Source organism: Amphiprion ocellaris, chromosome 17 (assembly GCF_022539595.1).
Source record: "Amphiprion ocellaris isolate individual 3 ecotype Okinawa chromosome 17, ASM2253959v1, whole genome shotgun sequence".
Lineage (NCBI taxonomy): Eukaryota > Metazoa > Chordata > Actinopteri > Pomacentridae > Amphiprion > Amphiprion ocellaris.
Genome location: NC_072782.1, coordinates 30,683,096 through 30,702,159, shown reverse-complemented (window position 1 = coordinate 30,702,159; position 19,064 = coordinate 30,683,096). Strand labels below are relative to the sequence as shown.

At 40.7% G+C, this 19,064-nt stretch overlaps 1 protein-coding gene and 1 pseudogene across 2 annotated transcripts in view; one reads left to right on the top strand and one right to left on the bottom strand.

Annotated features, from left to right (window-relative positions):
- Positions 1 to 19,064, top strand: part of vldlr (very low density lipoprotein receptor) — an 82,176-nt gene that overhangs the window by 61,524 nt on the left and 1,588 nt on the right. Inside the window, exons 17-19 of one of the 2 annotated variants that reach the window (XM_023289440.3) lie at positions 8,075 to 8,134; positions 17,065 to 17,142; positions 18,175 to 18,344. In XM_023289440.3, coding sequence (XP_023145208.2) covers positions 8,075 to 8,134; positions 17,065 to 17,142; positions 18,175 to 18,344 — 308 coding nt within the window. The remainder of the gene's footprint in view (positions 1 to 8,074; positions 8,135 to 17,064; positions 17,143 to 18,174; positions 18,345 to 19,064) is intronic. The other variant, XM_023289441.3, reaches the window with a different exon arrangement.
- Positions 10,547 to 13,478, bottom strand: LOC111581747 (uncharacterized; annotated as a pseudogene).

Below are 19,064 nucleotides of genomic sequence, written 5' to 3'. Positions count from 1 at the left end.
CATTTAACCAACTGTACTCCTGATGATTCCTGATCAACTGAGAGAAAACTGTAATCTCACACATAATTGCAGTTCTTATCTAATCAGGAATTGTTGGTCTAGAAATATGAGAAGTTTGGTGATTGACAGATATCAAACACATCAAAAAATTGTTATTCTGCTCACAAACGACTCCATGATTTCTGTGGTTCTCTCCAATGTGATGCATTAGCCAGAATATCAATAATGCATAAAGTATGGCAGAGTAAGTATTAGCAATGCTGGAAATATTTCAGGAAGGGGAAGGATATTTTGAAGTGAAACTAATGGGTGTCCTGGGGGAAATGTTGCCAATAATCCAGCAGACTGATGTAACTGTATTCATGGGAGAACACAGGCTGCACTGGTGCTGAAAACGGAGCCAGATAAGCCACAAAACCAATGTAACCCCTGTGGCTGCTCATTGTGTTAATGTGCATAACTGTACACTGAAGATGCATCATCCTCTCTGCTTCAGCTTTAATTTAAAATGCTTCTGGTCTCCTGTGTGCCTCTCCTTCATGAAGAATTGGTTTGAAAAGGAAAGGCAAAAATAGGAGGTAGGATTTTACAGGTGATCCGACTAAAACACTCGATCAGTTGTGAATAAGCAGAATGAATTTTATCGGTTCACTGGCTTTGATGTGAAAAGCAGAGTCTCCCTTCTTCGTAAACATGCTTCCTCGATGTGTCTGTGATCCCTCAGTCTCGACTTCTATCTGTATCCATGCCAGCCACAAACCCAGCTGTCTATCCACGTTCAGTCGTCTTGACAGCTGAACAGTAGCGGCGTCAGTCGTCATCGTGATCCAGTTTTCAGCGCCTCAGCCCTCTTCACATCTTTGCCGCGGCGCCTTTTGAAAGTCTCGTTCTGACAGCTCAATTGTGTCAGTTCCCGAGGTCGATCCTTCCCCCAGACGTTGTCGGTGGCTGCTGAGCGCTATCCTCCGCCTCATTTGTGCCTGTTGTTGGGTTAAGTCTTAAGTCTCCTGATCTTCAGTTCTCCAGACTCCGAGTGGATTGTGGCTGCGTTGAGGCTCTGACAGCTGAATGGGCAAAAACACCCATGTGTGATTGTTAGATGTGTCACTTCAAAATCACTGGCATGAGTCTGCTGCCAGCCTCCACTTTTGTTAGAAGACTTGCTATGAGATTTTGGGTGCTGATAGCAGGGATTTCTTTTGGGTTAGCACAGAGGTCATGTTGAAACTGGGTCAAATATCAACTTTGTACAAAGTTGAAAACAAAATTGAATTTTATGTGTGGACACGAAGACTTACATAAAATTTTGTTTTGTTTTTGTTATATTTATGATTCTTATTCGTGGTATACTATTGAAAATAGTCATTTGGGTGTAATGTTTGGTATTTTATAGCTCTCTGTGGTATGTAGAGTATGTTCATTCATGGTGAACTCAGTGTCACATCCTTTTTAAAATGGCTTCTCTCTTTGCATCAAACTATTTGCCTGATTCAGAGCTAGCACCAAAACATTGTACTAATTAATGTATTTTTTTCAACTTCACAGTGAGCAGGAATGTGATTGAAACTTTAAGATATGCTCAAGTTGTCTTTGTCCTACACACCTGTGTGAAGATTTTTTTTTTTTTAATCGGTAATTATGTGGGGCCATAGTCACTTGTAGTAGTTCTTTGTGTTGCACACATAGTTATGATTTGATAATTTATTGTTTTCCAAAACTTGAGCTATTGGTAACAACAGAAGAGGACCAAGAATGGATCCTTGGGGAACACCACATGTCATATTTGATCTCTAACTCACCAGGACCTCCAGTTCTTCAATTATTTTTGAACAGTTTCACTTTTTGCTAAACCTTTCATCTCTGTACTTTGACAAAACTGAGTTGAAGCAGAGTTAGTATAAATATAAATGATGTAAATTAAGTTTAAACATTTACAGTTTGTCTTGGTTTGAATCCACTCCCAGCTTTCCATTGACTCAGTAGGATATTTGTTGTCAGGAAGATTCACTAGCGCCTATAAAGTTCTAAAATCTACTTAACCCTATTTGCTTACTGTATGTAATTGATAAGAGCAGACTGTGAATCTTTAGATGTGAGATTCATTATGACTGAATTGCTGTTTTTTCTAAATGAAATTGAAAGTCCAGCTCTGCCCTCCATATGCCTCCTTTTTCTCGGCTGGGAAAAGGTTGCTTGGATACGCTGTACTTTTCCCTTACAGTTGTCTTTGTCTTGAGCAGTCCAATTCCTTTCTGCGCTCCCACAGATTAGCCTTTTCATACTGCAGCAGCGTCAGATAGGAACCTGACAGCTAAATTCAGCGCACATACTCGCCTAATTGGGCTCAAGCTGTAGACTGAGACACTGGTGTACACAAAGTGCTGGAGCATCTCCCTGACAACTCTCAGCACTGCCGTCCTCCTGAGTGAAAGTCTGCCTAGTTAGCCAGTTGAGGTTTCTTTAAGACTCTTTTCTACTTTCTCCCTTGTTTTAAAGCGAGCGCTGAGTCTTGACAGCTTCTGCAGCCTGTCCTTTCCAGTAATAGCGTCTGTATGATCTCTGAAGTACTACTCCATGTTCATTTTCTTCACATGCTGCTGTTTCATTTTGTATATCAGTGAAATCTGTCAGCTTTTTTGGCATCTCTTTGGTAGAAGTTGTGGCTAGCTTCTTATACACAACACATGGAGGCAGTGGCCTAAAGATTAGTAACGTAAGGATGTTTTAAAAGCTGCTTCTGTCCTCCTTAACATCATTGTTGTGCCCTTGAGCAAGGCCCTTAACCACAACTGTTCTAGCGGTAGTGATCTTGAGATTGGTTTTACTGCATTGAAAAATGGAAAAAAGCTACCCTCAATTAACAAGGGAAAGAAATGTATTGGAGGATGCCGTTTCTGACTGTAGTTCTCATCTCTCCATCAACCATGTCAACATTTATTCAAGCTTGTGTTGTGGCACAGGACTGCTTGGTATCAATCTGTACTAAATTTAGTCTTACTGGGGATTTTGTCAGCAGGTGTTTTCACCCAATTGTTCCACATGTCTCGAGGCGAAAAGGTATCATCCCTAGCGTCATTGTAAAGATCGTTAATTTGATGGTAGCTCTGTTCAAAAGACTTAACACAAATCTTGAATCCAACATTTTTCCTTTTTTGAAACATTTTTGAAACATTTTATCATGTTGAAATTGTATTTTCCAAGTTTTTTAGTCATAAGTGAGTCTTGCCTTGTGGCAGCCTTTAAAGTAACACCCCTGGGCAGTTAATTTGGACTAATAAGACTGGATAGCTATCTATAGATAATATAGTAACTACTAGTAATATAGAAACTACATGCATAGAATCACCAGTCAAATGTGAGCGTGTAAAAAGAAAATCTTAAAAACTTTGCCCCAATATTTGAAGATCTTCAGTACAAGAGCACAATTGGCTGGATGTTTCTTGGTTTAGCTGTTATAAGGCAGACAGTTGGCTTTTTCTGGGGATAGGATGGGCTATGTTTGACAAACCCAACATCTTTGGTGTTGCAGTATTCTCATATAAACTTCTATTCGAGAACCTTTAAGTTGGGGTGGCATGGTGGTAAAGTGGTGGGCATTGTCGCCTCACAGCAACAAAGTTCTGGGTTTGAACTTGCTGGTCAGCTAGCCTTTCTCTTTGGAATTTGCATGTTCTTTCTGGGCGTATATGGGCTTCCTCTATGTGCTCAAGCTTCCTCCCACAGTAGAAAGTAGGGATATTAATTATTAATTGTTAAAGTAGTTGCTGTTAAAAAATATGTTAACCGATTAGGCAGAAGATGAAGTACATGCTTGTCAGGAAATGTGTTAACCCAAGACTACTTCTTCTTCTTTATTGGAAAACAGAGCATTGTGGGAGTTTAGCTCGTAAAGTGCAACCATGACAAAGTCTCCTGTGATGTTTAATGACTAATGGTTAATTTGACTTGCTTATAAAAATGATTTCTCAACCGGCCCAAGCTCTTGTGTGATAAATATCTCAAAATTTGCAATAGGAATGCCATTACTAAGTGACTGGTTGTCTACAACACATGATTTAATGGCCAAAGAATTCATTCCATGTTATTGATCACTCAGTTATTGATTTATAAGGCCATTAGCTACTGGTTCAGGGTCACTCCCAATGACCCTCCAAAGGATAAAGCGGCTATCGGTAATAGATGGATTCTTTAAACGGCTCGTCTTTCCATTATAACATCTCTGGTTTTTAGCCATGCGCAACAATTATCGTGGATTGTGATGGTTTTTGTTCTGACATTAATGCCCATGCCACTATGAATTGTATGCCACAGTGTGTCTATAGGCAAAAGAGGAAATAAATACCTGATACAAAAAACAAAACAACCAATCCAAAACCTAAGCTCATGTCTGAAAACAAGTAGGGTGAAGTTTTACTTATTGACTCCTACCTACTTTCACTTTGGAGACGCAGCCAGAATTTCAGTGCCATCTGTATATCGTTTAGTACTTCTCATCAGCTTTTAGCATGCTAACATGCTAGCACGCTGCTACATTTACTAATATAAAAGTAAGTGTCTGAGTTTACTGAAAAAACTGTATAAACATTTTGAAATTCTTTACATTAAAAGTGTATTTTGAAAGCCGTAGCAAGCAAAAGCTGTGTAGAAGTAAACTCATTTACCTCCAGTTACTGCGTAATGATGCATTATTTACTTCTAGCTACAAGTAGGATGAAGGTGTCGGTACGCTCAGAAAAAACACAAAATGGAAGCAAAACTTGTGAGTGGCTACACTTGAAGATGGAATAAAAAGACACAATAATCCTTTACATTCTTAGCTCAGAAAGGTGATGTTCTTGGTTTTCCACAACAAATGACTGTAGCAGTGTGGTAAAATTAAAAAGTGTGTTTCTTTCTCACGTCTGCATAAGTAGCCATTTGTAACTTGATGTTTGTAAGCTTCTCTGGTCACACAGCTTCCCCCAATTCTGAAATTTAAACAAAAAAGTGCTTGTGCACATTGACTTTTAGTCTAAAGCTGCAATGATTTCACACAAGACTTATATAGAGAGCAGTGGCTGATACAGTAGGATGAGATGAACTCTGCACCAGCTCTGCAGCACATTTTACAGCCTGCCTGCTCCACAGAAATGTAATGGTCTCTATGCAGTGAATGCCCCTGCAGCCTGACTCACCTCCTCACAGCCTGTTTGGGAATCTGGACCTGCCTCCAGGCTCTTTAACAGCCTCTCTGATGGCTGAATGTGCCACCCAGACTGCTGAGATGTGTGTGTGTGTGTGTGTGTGTGTGTGTGTGTGTGTGTGTGTGTGGTGCTGTTTTTCTTTCTCCTTTTCCTTCTTCTGTGCACACTTTCATGCAGCTTGTGAGCGTCTTTATCCCCATGGCATGTGTGAGAGTGTACGCTTTCACTTCTGAGCATGGGAATCCATACAAACTTGTATTTATTCAAGCGCGAGTGGCTCTGGTTGCATGCACATCCGAGAGTGTGAGTCTTTATGTGCACGCTCGGTTGTCTTGGGAGTGTCTTTATGTGCATGTGTGTGTTTCTACAACTGTGTTTACACGCCTGTCTGTGTTTTTAGCTACTGTTGAAATAGTGAGAATAGCGTGGGTGGTTTAAAAAAAAAAAAAAAAGGGATGCCTGTCACTCGCTGAATGCTCCTCCACTTTCCTCCTAGTTGGGCTTTTGCCAAAGGCCTCGTTGCTCTTTGCTAAACCACCAGCTAACATATTTATCCCATTTTACAGCCGTCGCAGCTGGACCGAATAGGAACTGTGGAGCATTGTGCGGTTGCAGCTTTGACCGGCTCTAATCTTGTTAGTGAGAGAAAGTAATAAGCACTGCTCTTCACTTCAGGGTTGAACCTTAAACTACCGCAGAGGGATTCATAGAGCTGCCTTTAGAGGCGACCGGGGAGTGTTTTTCCTGCCGGCTGAACAATCTCGGGCTGAAATACGGGATGTTTCTTTGATTGTCTGGCTCTGTTGGGACCCTACTTAGTTCCAGTTTGTTTCCTAAGGTACCATTCATCACGGATTCCATCTGTCTATAAAACAGTCGGGTTCAGATTGAGGGTTTGCCAGTATTTTATCACAATTTAGGTCTGAATTAGGTATGCTAATCGAGTTCAAATCCTTTCCAAGCCCTTACTGGATTTATTTAGATTCACCTTTCTGCAGTTCTGAAGGTATCCTCTAAAGAAACACCTTTAATTGTACTCAGCATTTCTCACTGAAAATCTTTTCCCATTCTTCAAAACCGACCAAAAGCTTGCCATTATAACCTCCTCCTGTCTGCATCTTTGGTTATTCTGCAAGATTTTTTGTATTATCTGCTTGTCTTTGTGTTTCAGTGCAGTGAGTTATACAAGTTCTGAAAACGGTGTTCACATTTGGAAAGTTTCTCTTCAAAAAACACTTGGTGTGGCACTAAAGTCAGAAGACGAGCGGGTGAGAAATTAAAAATACGAGGAGTGAGATAAAAGGCTGTCGCACACCTGGCCGATCAATGATCGATCGATACGTGGGCGCGACTGACTGATTGTCTGGTCCAGACAGCCAGACGATTTGCTAATATAAAGGCGGTTTCAGGCACTTTGAGCCCGATAGAATAAATGTAGGTAATTTTTAAGTTGACTTTTGGAAGCTGCTCTAAATGTAGTGATACCTGTGTAGCCTTTTTTTCAGATTTGTGAAAGATTGCCATTGGGATACTACTGCAATTAATTAGGTCAACATTCCTCAAACTGACAAAGACTGCAGTAAGTCTTTTCGGTTAACTGATTAAAAATATAGGTTATTTTTGCCATTAGTTTAGTATAAAATGTATGAAAACTCCAGTTTTCTGAAGCCCAAGATGACAGTTTTAGGTAAACCATTTTTGCTGAATCTATTATTTGTTGTTATTTCTGAACTTATTTACATGCTCCCACTGAGTTGAGAAAAAATATGATAAAACCTGTCAATGTACAGAGTATATGTAGGTAAAGAGAGGTATAACCCTAGATGTAACCCTCTTCCTGAAAGTGATCATAGGATTTAAAGCTGCAGATGCTGAAACAGCCCATTAGAAACAGCATTCAAACCCTAAAAACGAGGGTAGAGTTAACAATCTGTGCAGGATTTTGAGCTGAAGCTTGAAAAACATGTGAGGACATGTGAGCTTTACATTAACTTGTTAAAAAGGGCTTTTTATATAGAACCTTTAAGGGGAACTCCATCAATAAACACATTAGTCTGTTTGCTGGTGCAAAAAAGGTGAAGAAATTGAATCAAACAGTTTGTGGCTGCATGTTTGGACACAAGTTTAAAAAAGGAAAACAATCCACTAAGCTCGAGGTTACGTTAGCTGCTACTAGCATAAAAACCTCTTAAACTCCAACCAAACTCTTAGCAGTTCAAGTTCTCTCAAGCATCTTGGATAATATACAGCAATTTTGAGCATTTTTTAAATATTTACCAATTTTTTTTGCATAATGGCTCCATTGATTGAGTAAACCTGTAAATTTATGTTTATCTCTTCACTCTGATCTTATACTTAATATCGGCTTGTTAGGCATTAATCATGTTGTGCATTTATTTCCAGCTCCTGCACAGCACAACTAACAGCTCTAACCCTGCTGCCCCGCTTCCAATTAACCGCATATTGATCCAGCTGTAAGGATTTTATTGTTGCTGCAGCTGTACTTCCTGGTCGTACAGAAGCTGATAGACGTCCTGATCGATGCTGTTTACTGTGCGTTGCAGCGTTGAATCTCTTAAACTGCTCTTCAGCGTCGTCCCTTCGCTCATCCAGCTTTTGTGTGCATCTCATTAAGTGTCGGATCAAAGTAGAAGAAGTGTAAGGGTTGTATTTATGTAGCACTGCTGCTGTTTCTGTGTTTGTCTTGGCTTCTTTCTCGCTGAACAAAATGGATCCTGCTTTGGTCTACGAGGCGTTTATTTACTAGTTTGGCCTCCTGAGATGTGGTCTATATTGAAAGAAGGGACGCTTGCATATGCGGGGTGTAAAAATAGGCCAGCATCTGATGTTTTTGCCATCAAAAGCATGACTCTCGGCTCTTTCTGTGGCAGACCCTTCTACCAAAGGTCCCGCAAAGGATGATGGGAAAGCTCTAATACAACCACCCCAAGGTAAAACAATCATCCGTCGCCTGCAATCTGCTCGTCTCTGGGTTTTGGTGGCTGGCTTTACAGCATGTTGTTCAAAAATGTTGATTCAGAGGGTGTTTTTCTTTGAATTTCTAAGCTAGGGACATCTGTTTTTGGCTGCAGCTCCTTTATGTACTCATGAATCAGCTTTTTCTGTGCAATTAATGGTGAGATTTCTTCTTGTGTAGAGATTTTTTAACGTTCCCTTTTAGCTGCATTTGCAATACTGTCTTGTGTCTCTCCTTTGGGGTCTCTTCTTTGGTAATGACGCACATTCGGGCATGTTTTAAGCCTCGGTGCATTACAGATAAACGATTTAAAACAGTTAATTTGCAACAAATGATCAAGTAGCCAGAGGAATTTAGAGGGTAATTGCATCCCAGCTACCATGTGGTCTGTTCAGTCTTCCATGAAACACCACTTTAGCAGTAAATTTTAAAGTATTTGCTAAAAAAGAGGCAATAATGGGACAAATTCTCACTCAAATGTGAGGTTAAGGTGCAGTATAACTGTTGCAGAGCCCACAAAATTTAAAGAAATAAAGCTCAATAAGAAAAAAAAAAAAGGTACCACAATGTCAGAAATCACTCCAGCAGACACTGAGTGATTTATTTTTCAGTTAAAATCCACAATTCAGACACTAATAATTCATTTTATGTCATCGTAGCTGTAATTGTTTAATCTGTTATCAGAGCGTTGTTGTCCTTTTTCATTCGTTATGGAAATTATTTCAAAATTAGGAGACTCTGATGACTCCAGACTGGCTCCACAGCAGCGTTAATAAGTCCTGATTGGTTCAATCATTGCCAAAACTCTGAACGTGTTTATTCCAAAATTGAAGTACAAAACTCAACAAATAATGGAGAGAAATCCATGAATATTGTCTTTATTTTCCTTTTGTTCTGAATGTCTTTTTCAGCGTACATCCATACACAGACATTTACAGAAATATAAAAACTTGTGACCATAAAACACATCTGAACAACTTCAAGGTTCATAATAAATGCACTTCCAGAGCATGTGTATTCCTATTTGCATGCAAAGTGAAGCAGAACCTGCCATAAAATGTCTGTAAACGGTGAAAAAGTGGTTAAATCAAGTGTAAAGAAAACATTTATTTTCACTGAACTGGTTGTAACTTTAGTCTGATGGAGAAAAAAGCTGCACAAAACTCAACCTTGAAGTCTTTTCATTCACAAATCAATATTTAAGTCACGTCCAAGTTTGGTCCAGAAATTGGAAAATCTATGGTTGTTAAAACTCTCTGCTTTTCTGCTGCACTGTTTGGATTTGACTGTTTTCTTTTCTCTCATCTCTATTCTCAGGCTGCAGTTTTTTTGTGGTTTTAAAGATTTTTTTGTTTATTTTTTTGCTGCACTTCGGATTTCATTGCACCTCACGTTTAATCCTTGTGCAAATAAACTGAGCGGAGGCTTTGTGTGTCTCGACTCGGTGCAGGTTGAGTGTTTGTTACGTGCTTCACATCTGTGAGAATCAAATCAGGGAGTTGGCTTGTTTATTTTGGGGCCTAATGTGTGAATGCGGTTTGTGTCGATCATGTGTCAAAAATTTCAGACTCATGAGATTTAAATTGGGAATGGGAAACTTGTTAGCATTAGGTGTTTGCTCAGTAACTTGGACTTAATACCGTGAAAAATGCTGTTAGTGAATGAAGGCATGTGAGAATCTTAACTAGAAACACAAGATGAGTCCTGGTTGGTTTCTTAATGACAGCACTGTTCTTGTGACTTTAATTCATCAGTTCTCGCACCATTACATTGGTTAAAGTCCAGTTTTTATACATCTTCTGCTTCTGTTAATGTGTCATCTGATTACTAAGCACAACTCAGGAGCAGCACCTTGTGGCAGAAATGAGAAATTGTCTCAAAAGCGTTCTGTGCGTGTTCCACTTACATTTTGAGATAATCTGGTAATTAAAGTGATTGTTATATGGCCGGACAAAAAGGGAGTGTAACTCAAATCCCTCGGGCATCTTTAGGAAATGAATTTGTGCAACAAGAGACGCCGACATCAGCAACTCTCCCCGACTGGGTTTCTTCTGCTCCATATTTTCTGACTGTGATCTCAGCTCTCTGGGAGAGAGGCAGGATTTATGCTTACAACGGGGTCAAAAGCGCTGCAGACCTGGGCGGTTTTGTTTTAGATTAATGTCGGCCTGTTTTTAGAGTCCTGCTTTTGATGAAAGATGCTGTGAAAAAGTAAAATGTGTTAAATCTTAAGGGAAGTCTGGTGGTATTCTGTGGTTTTTCCTATGAGTGGCATAAAAAGGTGGTCAAATATCAGTGCTGTGTTCCAATTTTTCAGCTTCCACTTAGTGGCCAAAAACATAAATTATTACTCTCAAGCAAGCATAAGTTATGGCAACTGGACTAACCTCGTGTGAGTCGAAAACGTTTCACCTCTCATCCAAGAGGCTTCTTCAGTTCTGAAAGCCTGGTGGGGAGTACCAGATATTTATCCACCAGGAGGGTGGTGGCAAAAACAAGTGGACAAAGACCCGAAACCAACAGACTCGTTAGGTGTTAATGTGAGTCGTTAGCCTTTGATGGGCGGTCGTTACCCCTCCCAGCCCTCTAGGAGGGTGGTTGGGGGTCACCTGACTGCAAGTGGGACAGATGGCTGCACCTCCTTGGGAGGGCTCTAAGAACGGCGTTGTAAGTGGGAGACAAGTGGAGACAAGTGGTGTCTGAGGCCCCCTCCTCTGTTCAAAGATGGCCGTTCTAGTTTGACATGAATGGCTTCTTTTACCCCTCTCTCAAACCATCTGTCCTCTCTGGCTAGAATGCGCACCTTGTGGTCATCAAAGGAGTGCCCCTTCTCCTTGAGGTGGAGGTGGACTGCTGAGTCCTGGCCTGTGGTCGTGGCCCTCCTGTGTTGTGCCATGCGCTTGTGTAATGGCTGCTTAGTCTCTCCAATGTACAGGTCAGAGCATTCCTCATTGCACTGCACTGCGTACACCACATTGCTCTGTTTCTCCCTTGGAATTTTGTCCTTGGGATGGACCAGCTTTTGCCTCAGAGTGTTGCTGGGCTTGAAGTGTACTGGGATCTGGTGGGTGTTAAAGATCCTCCTGAGTTTCTCTGAAATTCCTGCCACATAGGGGATGACAATGTTGTTTCTCTTTTTGTGGTCCTCGTCTTTCTTATCCTCCCTGCGCTTTTTTGCTGTTTTGATAAAAGCCCAGTTTGGATAGCCACAAGTTTGAAGAGCAGAGTGAATATGTTTGTGTTCCCTTCTTTTTCCATCCGCTTCTGATGGGATGTTCTGTGCTCTGTGCTTTAAGGTACGGATCACCCCCAACTTGTGTTCTAGTGGGTGGTGTGAATCAAACAGGAGGTACTGGTCTGTGTGAGTGGGTTTTCTGTAGACCTCAATGTTGAGTTCCCCATTGGTTTCAATGCATACCACGCAATCTAGAAACGCCAGACAGTTGTCTTGGACATCCTCTCTTGTGAACTTGATGTTTTTATCCACCGAGTTGAGGTGTTCTGTGAAAGGTTCGACCTCACCCTTCCTGATGGTGACCCATGTGTCATCCACATATCTGAACCAGTGCCTCGGGGAGTGGCCACTGAATGTTCTCAGTGCCACAATCTCCATTTCTTCCATGTACAGGTTAGCTACAATGGGGGATACAGGGGATCCCATGGCACAGCCGTGTTTTTGCCTGTAGAAACCATTGTTGTACTGGAAATAAGTGGTGCTGAGGCAAAGGTTAAGGAGGTCACACACCTGTTCGGGGGAGAGGTTGGTCCTCTCAGACAGAGAGTTGTCAAGCAACAGTTTTCTCTTTACTGTCTGTATTGCATCTCCAGTGGGAATGCAAGTAAAAAGCGAAGTCACGTCATATGAAACCATAGTTTCCTCAGGGTCTAAGCTGATTTTTTGACCTTGTTTGTAAAGTCCATCGAGTTCCTTATGTGGTGGGGGGTGTCCCCCACCAATGGGGAAAGGATGGTGGCAAGATACTTAGCAATGTTGTATGTCACAGAGTTGATGCTGCTTACAATTGGTCTCAGAGGGGCGCCCTCTTTGTGAATTTTTGGCAGCCCGTATATGCAAGGGATAGCATCGCCTGGATAGAGTTTGTAGTACAGGGCCCGGTCGATGATCTGACCTTTCTCCAGTTTTTGCAGGCAGTTAACCACTTTGAGTTTGTAGGTGTTGGTGGGGTCTCGTTTTAGGGTCTCATAAGTTGCTGAGTCACATAGGAGGCTGCTGACCTTTGAGTGATAGTCAGCTGTGTTAAGGATAACAGTACATCTCCCCTTATCTGCAGGTAGGATTGTGATGTTGGGATCCTTCTGCAGAGTTATCAGTGCCCGTTTCTCCTGTGCGGAGATGTTGGACGGGGGTAACTTGGCACTGGAGAGTGCTGCCGACACCTTAAGCCTGATCTGTTCCGCCTCTGTCTCTGACAACCTATTGTTCCTAATGGCCGATTCTGTGGCCGTCACCAAGTCCACCACCGGTAACTCATCTGGTGTGACTGCAAAGTTCAGTCCTTTGGCAAGGACCCCCCGCTCGGCTGGAGTGAGCTCTCTGTCTGACAAATTCTTAACCCATTTGTCATAGGTGTCCAGTTCCGCTGTTTTGCTCTGTGTGGCCGCCTGGGAAGGACTGCCGCCAGTCCTTCCTTCAGAGCTCTGTATTTTGGCCCATTCTTGTTCCCCCCTGGAACTATAGAACCGGGACTCAAGGTTCTGAAATTTCCGTGTTTGCCTTTCTTTGCCCTTAGCATGCTGCGCCATCTGTGCTGTCTCTGTGTGTTTGGAAACGGCTTCCCAAACATGCCCAGGAAGGACTGCCTCCAGCCCTTCCTCCAACGCATCAATTTTTGATCGTAGGACATCGATCGTAAAATGAACCTGTCTAACTCTCTCATTGAGGAGTTGGTTCTGTGCCCTCTTTAGGATGCTTTCTGCTTTGTGGCCTTTCACCGTGGAGGTGAGCCATAAGCTTTTGGGAAAGATCCTTTTTTGCCTGCAACGCAGGTTGAACCGCGGGTGGTTCCTGTAATCCGCCACTTTCCTCGCCAGTCTCTCATACTCCCGCACCCTCCGCAGGGTGTCCGCCCCAAAATGAGTATGAATAAATCTGTGGATGTTCTCAGTCATCCAGGTCATGATAAGTCTCAAGCAAGCATAAGTTATGGCAACTGGACTAACCTCGTGTGAGTCGAAAACGTTTCACCTCTCATCCAAGAGGCTTCTTCAGTTCTGAAAGCCTGGTGGGGAGTACCAGATATTTATCCACCAGGAGGGTGGTGGCAAAAACAAGTGGACAAAGACCCGAAACCAACAGACTCGTTAGGTGTTAATGTGAGTCGTTAGCCTTTGATGGGCGGTCTGGTACTCCCCACCAGGCTTTCAGAACTGAAGAAGCCTCTTGGATGAGAGGTGAAACGTTTTCGACTCACACGAGGTTAGTCCAGTTGCCATAACTTATGCTTGCTTGAGACTTATCATGACCTGGATGACTGAGAACATCCACAGATTTATTCATAAATTATTACTGCTTTTAAGATTTTTCAGTTATGAAAAATGTCCAAATGTTGATTTGCAATGTTTATTTGACATTTGAGTTTCTTCTGACTGGAAATGACATCAAGAATTGACAAAAACTGGTGTCGGCTATCAGTCATCACCTTTAACTATTTATGTGTGTGTTTTTTGTTCATTTAAACTGAAACCACCGTTTCCAAAATAACTAATACCCATCACAAATGAATGAGAAAATAAAATGTAGCTTCTGTATCATCCTGTATGGTTTTGGTCATTTCTGCTATGTTCTAGAGAATTTTGACTATAAAATGAGAATAGGTGATGCAACTGACTGGCAACTGTCAAGAAAACTGCTACAAATCATGGCTTAAACCAAACAGCATGGTGAGCTTGCTTTTTATGGTCTATCACTGAGAGAGTTGTGCATTGTGGCTGCACACAACATGGAGAAACATGGGAAAAGGATCGCTCATCTGCTTTCAAGTGTCAGTGACCACAGTGTAAAGCAGAATCCAAAAAGTACAGGGAATTTCATGGTGTGCTAAATGTTTAAAGAGCAAGTTAGGAAGCAAAAAGTGACTCCTGCACTGGCAGAAATGATAAAGGCCAAAAAGAATCCAATGATCAGCACTAAGGCCAGGGTTTTGGTACCAACATTTCAAGACAGACACTAAACAAGGCTGGTGTCGGTGGACGCCAACCAAGAAAAATTTGCCTAGATTTTACGAAAGCTCACCTGGACAAACAAGAAAACTTTTTGTTAGCAATTGTTTGGTTGGATGAAATGAAAAGTTAGTTTTTTGAACCCAAAGACATGGATGTCATTTGGTGGAGAAAAAAAACAGGAGGAGCATTCAACTTCAAGAACACCATCCCCATGGTCCAATATGGTGGTAATAGTAGGGTTTGTTTTTTCAGCCAATCGGCCAGAAGATCTTGTCAAACTTTGTAAAGAGCACCAAGAGAAAAGAGGACAGCATTAAGATTCTGGAGTTAATCTGCTAAAAACCTTGGTTTTGGGCAGCATCAGACCTTCCAACAAGACGATAATCTGGAACGTTCAGCCAAAGCAATGACGCAACGATTAGCAGGAACCTAGACGAACATTTAGGAGTCCAGACCTGAATCTGAGAATCTGTATAGAAGGAACTAAAAACCAGAGTGATGACGAGGAAGCTTTCAACCTCAAAGAGCTGCAGATTGTTGCAAAAGGAAGAAGAATAAAATCTCAGTGGAGACGTGCAAGAAGCTTGTTAACAATTAGAAAACTGGATTGTTGGATTGTTTTAGTGGCAAATTGGGATTTACTGCTGATTATTGAAGAAGAGGCTTTTTATCACTTGTCATTTCAAGCCAGGACAAATTTACGGGCCAAAGAAAAAATCACTATAAATCAAAATTTTGCATGAAATATGCCTAATTTTTAACTGTATATCTTCAGTAAGAGTCCATGCATTTAATGTGTGTTCAGCTTGGTTGAGAGTTGAAAAGAAACTGGTAGTTTTGGTCTTTTAGTGAGTCAGAAAATACAGAATTTTCAGGTAGCTTTGAGAGTTAGCATGCTAACATGCTTCCATTGATTCCTCTGAAATGTTGGTGTTTAGCAGGTACAATGTGTTAACATGTTAGCATTTGCTAATTGGCACAAAACACAAAGTATAGCCGAGGATGTTTGTTCCGCCGGTGATTAATTACAAACCGAATGAGTGGACAAATTAAAATTCCGACCTGATGTTGGCACCAAAGTAATGGCGTCCATTCATCTTGAAGGTGTGCACTGAATGCACCATCATGGCTCAGACTGCTGCGATGTTTATTTAACTCTGGACCAAAGTGGTGGGGAGACTCACTTTACCTTCCCTGGAGAGAATTTATGGCTCACTTTGCGTGAACAGTTTTTATCGTTGACGTCGTTCATTCATTTTGTGGCTGAAAGCAGCTTCAGGTTGACATCAGCGAGTCATTTGTCAGCAGAGCAGACTGACCGGCAACAAGAGCGTTTTGTTTTATCTCTTTGTCCTGAAGTCTGTCGCTGCTTTTAGCTGAGCTCTCACATCACAGCAGCCAGACAAGGATGATGCAAATCCAAGAAACTAAACAATAAATCATCTTTCTACACTGCTGTATCAAAGTTTAACATTTATTTTTAGAAAGTTAGGAATTCAGAGTTTTAACTCCACTACGACAACGGAAGGATTTTGAGATTCACACCAGCTTGATTCAGTTTAGTAAATTATTCTCCAATAGATTATACAGGCTACATTCTGTTTGTTTTTTATATTGTTTACCTTTTTAGTCACACTGATTAAAAACAACGCAGTATAACAAACAACAGCAAACCGCTTTATAAAAACAAGTATTTAAAAAAATGTGTAACAGTGCAATGCCTGCTTTAAAATGATTTTCAGATTTGTCTCTCATTATCTATCTGCCATCAGAGCTTTCATACTGGCTCTCTTCACTGGTTTTCACACAGAAGCTTTTATAAAGTGTGAAGTTGTCTTTCATGTACGTTGGCAGCTTTGGTAGGAACATTACCAAGTGTTGAAGTAGGGACTCATTTTCCCAGACAGTTATTTTAACCATGTGAAAACCCAAATCTTATTTTATCTTTTAAAAAAATGCCAAAATTCCCAAGCAGTCATCATGTTTTTCGACTTCCCTTGAACTAATCACCTGGGGGTACTTGCAAAAAGCTTGTACATGTTGATTTCAGATTTTTTCAGTTTGTGTATAGTAAAGAAATTCTACTTTTTTCTCCATTTTCCCTCATACATCTCTTCTATTTATGATTTTTAATTCAGAACAATCGTACACTGTAAAGGTATTTTTAAACTATAATTTCTTTTAAGTATTTACTGTTGTGCAACAGATTTTCTCAGTTGTTTTTGATCACAGGTAGTAAATAAAAAGAATATTACTTTAGACAATAACTGTTAAAAACAGCCAAAACTTCAAATAATGCATACAAGGTATCTATATTTGTTATATATAGTAAATTGTTCTATTTCCAGTGTATGACTGTATAATTACATGTTTTACCAGCTTTTTTATCAACTAGAAAAAATCAATGTTTTGCAGTTTTTGAATGTTTTAAGACTTTTTTTTTTCAGGCACTTTTGCTGCCAGATTGTTAGTGTTTTTTTTTTTTTTTTTTTTTTGCAGTGGAGATAAACAGTAGCCATTTTCTTGACCTTTCGAATCCCCCAGTTCCCTTTAAAGACCTTCATCAGGACAATATGTCGACTGACCTCAGACTAATCTCTTCCCTTTTAACACATTAACCAATCTGAACAAGAAGACGTTTCATAAATGACATCAGTTTTTTGTTGCTGGCAGCAGGTGTCGGTTCACGTGTTGACCTGACCTTTTTATTTCGTCTTTCAGAAGCCAACGTCAGCACATCGATCCAGGTGAACGCTACAGCCAAAGGCTCTGCTGCTGCCTGGGCCATACTGCCAGTCTGTGAGTGCAAATGAAAGCACATGCAAGCACTTACAAACACATGACATTTTAATAGCTTTAAAAGGTTTTGTGGAATTAAAGCTTGATATGTCAAATACTTAGCAAGATAACAATCCATTTTCATATGTGTCATTCTTACACGTTTAAGGCTGTTTGAATGACAATATCTCAGGAACTGTTGAAGATAAAAACCTGGAATTTTCACTGTTATTTCTCATCATGTCACTGGTTCAAAATCTGCAATATTGGACAAATAGATCAAATAATCTCTGATTATTGGTGAACTGAAATATGAAAAAATCAAGAAGTCAAGAAAAGTCTAGTCTTTGAGCACATAAACAAAAAAAATGATAATCCAGAAGTCAACTGGTGATATTTTCTGAACCACATGTAGCTGCATGTCACAATACAAAACTAAACATGTAGAATACTTTTAATATGAAATACTTGGTCACAAAAGTGAAGAAAAAGTTATTTTCATTTAGCTTTCATAACTTATTTAATATGACAAGCTTTACCACAAAAACAAAACTATTGGTTGATAGTCAAATCCAAGTACAAAAGAGTTCTGGAGTTACAAAGTTATTTTCAAAGCACAGACAAGAAAATATGTTCTCTTAACATGGGCATATTTTTTTATTTTCGGTTATTTTAATAGTTCCTGAGATATTGTCATTCAAACACTTACATTTAAAGGTGCAAAGGAGGTGCTGAAAGTGGGTCGGCAAGCAATTAAATTTTTTTATTTAATTTATATCAAAAAATAATTGGTATATCAGTCTAAAATTTCACAGATACCATTTCAAATATCTGTATTTTATAATAAGGTTTCAAGCCAATCAGAGAGGGTTGATCAGAAGGTTCCTGATGATTGGAGATTGAATAGCTCTTCACTGATTTCTACATTCAAAACACTTAAGCTAATTTAAAAGAGTTCTTTGTGCCCTGAAATGAGATCTTGGTACTTGTTTGGGATTCTGTCACCTACCGAACATCAACTGGCCGTTTGTGTCTCTTCGTCGCTGCCCTCAGTGCTGCTGGCGATGGCGGCAGCAGGCGGCTACCTGATGTGGAGGAACTGGCAGCTGAAGAACCAGAAGAGCATGAACTTCGACAACCCCGTCTACCTGAAGACCACAGAAGAAGACCTCAACATCGACATCACCCGGCACGGCGCCAACGTGGGACACACCTACCCCGCGGTGAGTGGACCAAAACACACAACCACCTCCCACTTAATTAAACAATAGGACACAGTATTGTCAAACTAAAGCTTCTGAGCAGCTGTGTGGTTTAAATATTTTCATTCTGACACCAAGAGGATGGAGGCTGCATGTCAGTAACCTCCACTCTCACCCTGACCTTATGTCAGGAGTAATCCTGAGTGCATTGTTGGCCATCCACATCTCTCTGTACACAGATTAAACAGATTAACCTAAGCCCGACCAGAGTCACAAGATGGACTCAAACCTCTGGCATCAACCTCACAGCTGCAGCACACATCTATCTGCAGCACTAACTGGGAAAAGGCAAAAAAAACAGTTGCAGCACACATCTATCTGCAGCACTAACTGGGAAAAAGCAAAAAAAACAGTTGCAGCACACATCTATCTGCAGCACTAACTGGGAAAAAGCAAAAAAAACAGTTGCAGCACACATCTATCTGCAGCACTAACTGGGAAAAGGCAAAAAAAACAGTTGCAGCACACATCTATCTGCAGCACTAACTGGGAAAAAGCAAAAAAAACAGTTGCAGCACACATCTATCTGCAGCACTAACTGGGAAAAGGCAAAAAAAACAGTTGCAGCACACATCTATCTGCAGCACTAACTGGGGAAAAAGCAAAAAAAACAGTTGCAGCACACATCTATCTGCAGCACTAACTGGGAAAAGGCAAAAAAAAAACAGTTGCAGCACACAT